This window comes from Pseudonaja textilis, chromosome Z, assembly GCF_049901715.1.
Source record: "Pseudonaja textilis isolate UNSWEBS1 chromosome Z, rPseTex1.2, whole genome shotgun sequence".
NCBI classification, from domain to species: domain Eukaryota; kingdom Metazoa; phylum Chordata; class Lepidosauria; order Squamata; family Elapidae; genus Pseudonaja; species Pseudonaja textilis.
This window is the reverse complement of record NC_142008.1, coordinates 123,891,048-123,897,047: the sequence shown is the minus strand read 5'-3', so window position 1 is coordinate 123,897,047 and position 6,000 is coordinate 123,891,048. Positions and strand designations below refer to the sequence as shown.

The following is a 6,000-nucleotide window of genomic DNA, read 5'->3' as shown; positions in this document are numbered from 1 at the left end:
TTAATTTCATGGATAAGGGCTCAAGCCTGGGCACCAAATTCCCAGCTCTATCCCCTACATATTCTATGGGGCAGAGGGAGAGCTCCTCTAGGGTAAGAGAGCCCTCCTTGCGCCCCTGTGCCATGGCTTGTGCAACTGCTCCCATGGGTGTCTGATCCCCACAGGATTTAATTTAGGAGGAACCAAGGGTTCAGGAGCTGTGGGGAAGAGGCTTCCAGTGGGAGAGCATCTTTGGTTTTGGTCTCAGCAGCATAGGGAGGGGACCTCCTGCAAGGGGGCTGCCAGCGTTAGTCAGCGCTGAGCTCTGAACTATCAAACATTCCATTACCACCCTCCAAGTGGTTAAAATCTTTGGCGGAGCCCTGGGAGTATCATGAAAAAGTCACCCAAACGTTGCCATGTGGAGACTTTTAAGGACCCCTTTTCCGGATAAGCCGGACATTGCGTGTGGATGTATTTTAAAAGGGCTCTGAGGTCCTTTTTAGTTGGAGCCAGGAGCTTTTTGCCCTGACTCCTAAGAATCAAAATTGAACTCTTCGTTAATTCCCTTAATTCTTGCAGATGCACCATCTGCACTTTAGAGAATTTCCGCCCATACTCACCTGAAGGAGGATTTCTCCTGGGAAGGATCCGTGACTAGACGGCGTCCCTGGGTTGCAACTGGCTCGTCCGGCCGGGTGAGATGGGAGGTTGAAGGCAGGCGGGTCCGCTTCTTTTCAGCAGATCACGTCGGGGTCACCAGATGCGGCTTTGCTCCGCATTAGGAGGGCTTCTCATTGAGTCCAATGCATCAAGAAAGACACCAAGCCGGTTCAGTCTTGGATGAGCAGCCCGAGCACGCGCTCAGGGAAGCCCTTTTATTGAACAAAAAACGTCACAAAAGAGAGTTCAGCCTACTTTACATGTTAAAAGGGTTGGGGGTCTCAGTGGATATATTGTAGCACCCAATCACAGTGCTTAAGGGATACAAAATAACCAATCCGTGCCTGCAGTCCAGCCAGTAGCCCAAGGTGGGCAGCATCCTTTTGTTCCTGATACCTGCTTTCAGCCTACGTGAGGCCTTGCAGGTATCGAAGACTCCTTTGCCTACGTGAGGCTTGGCATATATCAAAACTCCTTTGCCTACGTGAGGCTTTGGCATATGCCCAGGCTGTTAGATGTGGATTCGCTGCTGCATCTATGACCCTGGTTTCCCCACCCACCACCCCGTGGGTGTATCATAATTCATATTATCTCTTCCTCCAACTAGATCGTCCAAAATTAGTAAAAGCATATCACCACATTGTTGGGAATGTAACATAGAGGTAGGGACCTATTATCACATCTGGTAGAAATGTATAAAAGCAAAAAAAAAAAAAAATACTGGTAGAAAATAAAGGTTTGGATAGAAGAGGTGGTTAACCACAAAGTAGAGTTCAGACTAGAACAGTTCTTACTGGAAATTATTAATAAGAAATACAATAAAGGAATAATATATTTAATGATACATATAGTAACAGCTGCGAGATTGGTGTATGCCCAAAACTGGAAGAATGAAGATACCCCTACAGAAAGTGAAAAAATAATAAGAAAAAGATTAAGTCTGTGCAGAGATGGACAGACTAACTTTAGAAACCAAAGATAGGGGTGAGACAGAGTATTATGAAGTCTGGAGTAAAATGTATCAACGGTTAGCTAGAATCAGGAAAAAAGAAATAGGAATGAAAGTTAAAAGTTTTGTAAACCAAAGAGAATGGAATATAATGGAGAAATACAAGATGATACGGAAGCATGAGTATGAAAGTTGCTTGTAAATATGTATATAATTGTGGATAAATGTAGATCAATGTAAATAGAAATAATATGCAGCCGGCATTATACTAATAACATAATGGAAAAAGGAAATTAACTGTTATGTGTATCTTTAGACTATAGCTTGCATGGCCAAAATGATGGTCAAGAAAGTCGCACTGTGTTGAATTGTTTTTAACGTTTATTCAATAAAATTTATTTTAAAAATAATAATAATTCGTATTCTTCAATGGGACACATCCATAGCCCAGGGTCATCAATCATGTTCTCTTGTTAGAATTTTGTGGGGTGGAAACTTCAGTCACCTAGTTACTATCTTTGAAAAGCTATGTATGGAGTGCACTTTCGGTTTCCAAGCTGTCACGCTGCTCTTTCAAACCCCTCTCCCCCCTCCCTTTCTGTTGACAACTGTAAACAGACCATAGGAATATTTTATGAGTTGACACATGGAAAGAGTTACTCCCAGCCAGGGGTGCCTCCCAAAGTCCAAAAAAGCCATTGCCCCATCTCTTTATAGGCTAAATCCTCTACTTATGACCCACTAGAGATAGCCCCAAATTTCTATCTTTCAGCGAGACATCTGTCAAATGAAAGATCATTTTATGACCTTTCTTGACCCCGTTGTTAAGTGAATCATTGCAGTCGATAAGTAGTTCAGGGAATCGACCTTTCCTGATCCCGTTGTTAAGTGAATCATTGCAGTCGATAAGTAGTTCAGGGAATCGACCTTTCTTGACCCTGTTGTTAAGTGAATCATTGCAGTCGATAAGTAGTTCAGGGAATCGACCTTTCTTGACCCCGTTGTTAAGTGAACCATTGCGGTCGATAAGTAGTTCAGGGGATTGAGCTTCTCCCCCCCCCTCCCCTGGTTGATTTTGCTCGTCAGAAGGCCGTAAAAGGGGACCTTGGGACCCGGCAACGGTCGTAAGTGTGAGTCAAGCCTTTTGATCACGTGACCGTGAGGAATGCTACACGAGTCTGGGAGAAAAAAACGGTCCTAAGTCACTCCCCCCCCCATGCCATTGTAACTTTGAATGGTCACTAAACGAACCTGTTGTAAACACTCCCCCTTACAATAGGTTAGGCAAGGATTTGATCTTGTGTTTGCAGCCGCCATCTTGGTTTTCTTTGTACGAATAACCCTTTCCCCAGATCAAGTATGACTTCATGATAGACCAGCTACCTCTTCTCAAAGAGATCTTCTCTTGAGGGACCCAGCAAGGAGTAAAGTATTTGTAAGGCAGAAGCAGCCAGAACAAGATCCGAAGTCAACATCCACCATTCTTAAGCCACCATATCCATCAGGTTTCCGGTAAGGATGAGCGAATCGGCCTTTAGCAAATGTACTGGGGGGAAAAATAACTGATATTTTTTGCTGAATTTTAGTGCAAAGATGCAGAACCCCAAAATTTGAGGGGTTTGAAGTTCCAGGGAGCTGGAGGATAAAACCTATGATGAATGGTTGCAGGAACTGGAGCAGAGGTCTCCAACGTTGGCAACTTTAAGACTTGTGGACTTCGACTCCCAGAGTGCCTCAGTCACTTTAAGACTTAAAGTGCCTGGGGAACTCTGGGAGTTGGAAGTCCACCATTCTTAAAAGAGACTGGGGAATTCTGGGAGTTGACGTCTATAAGTGTTAGTGACTGGGGAATTCTGGGAGTTGGCGTCTATAAGTGTTAGTGACTGGGGAATTCTGGGAGTTGACGTCTATAAGTGTTAGTGACTGGGGAATTCTGGGAGTTGGAAGTCCTCAAGTCTTAAAAGCAACTGAGGAATTCTGGGAGTTGGAGTCCACAACTCTCTCTCTCACACACACTCTCTCTCTCTCCCCCTCTCTTTAATTGATTTTCTGTTAAATACATTTCCTAGTACTTTATAAACATCTTGCTGTCTGGGTATTTAATTTGCTTAACAATACAAATTACATTCTTCATCTCTACCCCTTTTCTTCCAAACATTGGTAAAATAAATTCCATGTTTGATAATATTCTACCTCCTCTTTCTGCTTAATTTTTCAATGTCAATCTATCCATTTCTGCCCAGTCTTCTTAGCTATTTCTTCATCTCATGGTATATCTTCATCTTTCTAGTATTGTGCGAAAATAATCCTCGCTTTGCTATTAAGACGTGTAATATTAAATACATACTTTTCTTATCAAGTCCATCTGTTCTCTAAAGCCCCAGAAGGCAGGACAAGAAGCCACGGATGGAAACTAACAAAGGAGAAAAGCAACCTGGAATTCAGGACAAACTTCCTGTCAGTGAGGACAATGAACCAGTGGAACTGCCTGCCACCAGAAGCTGTGGGTGCTCCATCACTGGAGGCTTCTAAAAAGAGACTGGACAGCCGTTTGTCCTACAGGGTATAGAGCAGGAGTTGGCAACCTATGGCTCTGGAGCCGCATGTGGCTCTTTCATCTCCTCTGCTGCAGCTCCCTGTTGACAGTTAGCTCCACAATTGGATGAGGTGGAAATCTGGCCCTCTGGATGTCATCGTCTCCATCCCCAAACTTAGATGGAGACACTGTTCTCAACGAAGGGTGGGTTGAGGTAATTGTAGGGGAGAGCCAACGCCTGGTTCCGCCGGTTGATTTGCTCGGAAATGTCCTCCAGGCGGTTTTGAAATGTCTCGATCAGCCTCCTGGGTTCCTCTTCCACGAAGTGACGTTCTGGGTAGAACCCCAACGGTCTCTGGAAAATAAAGATCAAAGAGGAGAAAACATTTCTAGCAGTAAAACACACACACACACACACACACACACACACACACTCTGCTCTCGCCCAGAACAATGGCGATGATGCTCCCTTCACATTTTACTGGCAGAAAATTAAATTAATGGTCTCTTGTTTTTAATTTTATTTTTTGATTTTGTATTTACAATCATTCCATCTTTCATTTCACACCATGTATCGACTGGATACCTATGTCTTGTACTCACAATTATAATTAATACTTTTCTTAACAATATAACAATAATCACATTTTCTTATAACCGTTATTGATATATCTTATTACTTTTAAACAATTTTAACTTATTTCTTTATATATTCATCTATTCCATTTTAATTAATTTGTTTTATTTTCCAACCATTGATCAAATAAATCCCACACCATGTAATATTCCATTTATTTTTTTTCTTTAATTGCCAGTGTTATTCTATTCATCTCTGCACATTCCAATATTTTTGTTGAGGTAATTCCCCGTTAGGAGAATGAGCGCATACAGGGAGACGTATTTGAGAGAAGTGTTTGAATAATATACACACAGTACACAGATATGCTGTACAGTAAATGTAGGTTTTTACTTCCAGAAAGGTTTAAGCAAAGTCCAAAATAAGCAATCCAGAATCATTCACAAGTAAAGATCAGTCAGTTTTCAATCCAGGGATAATCCAAATATCAAAATCCAGTATCAAAAACAGTTCAGTATCAGACTTACATTAAATCAAGTAATATCAGTCAATTAGAAGAAATGGAGCAACAGCAGTACTTTCCAACAGAAGGAAACAGAGATATACTCACACTTTCTTCTGAGACTCAGACTAAGACAAACCAGGTTTCTGGCTCCATCTTATGGCCGTTTGAGAAACCACACCTAATTACAGTTTTGCATTTTCTTAAAGATACAGTTTTAAAATGTTTATCCTGGTTTATATATTTCTAACCCAAATAGCTGTTAGGTGACTTATATTCCTAACAATTTTCTTGATTACTTTTCCCTCTGCCGGTATCTTAATCACTTTTCCAATTCTGAGCAAATACAATTCTAGCTGCTGTTAATACATGTATAATTAAATATGTTTTTTTTTTCTTTACTGTTACATTCAGGTATCATCCCTAATAAAAATATTTCAGGTTTCAAATCTATATGTGGCTTTATCATTTTTTCCAACCATATGTGTATCTCTTGATTTATGCCAAACTAAATAAAGATTTCAGATGAGAGACCTTGAAAAACGGGAGAAATATTTTTTAGGGGGTAGTCCTTACAACCATTCCTTTAGGGGGACTGCTCCAAGTTTTAAAAAGTGACATATGACCGTTTTTCACAGTTATGACCTCTGCGGCATCCAAGTGATCATGTGATGAAAAGAAGGGGGGAAGGAGGGAAAAAGAAAAAAAGAAAGAAAGACAGACCAAAAGAAAAAGTGAGGGAGGAAGGGAAGAAAAGGAGGAAAGAAAGAAGGAAAGAAAGAAAAAGAGAAAGG

The 6,000-nt window shown here is 41.3% G+C and overlaps 1 protein-coding gene across 4 annotated transcripts in view; it reads right to left on the bottom strand.

Moving 5' to 3' along the window:
- Nucleotides 1-1,954: 1,954 nt before the first annotated feature.
- Nucleotides 1,955-6,000, bottom strand: part of LOC113451309 (hydroperoxide isomerase ALOXE3-like) — a 45,011-nt gene continuing 40,965 nt past the window's right edge. For all 4 annotated transcript variants that reach the window (XM_087917800.1, XM_087917802.1, XM_087917799.1 and 1 more), the window contains one exon: nt 1,955-4,482. In XM_087917800.1, coding sequence (XP_087773926.1) covers nt 4,303-4,482 — 180 coding nt within the window. In that variant the 3' untranslated portion in view covers nt 1,955-4,302. The remainder of the gene's footprint in view (nt 4,483-6,000) is intronic.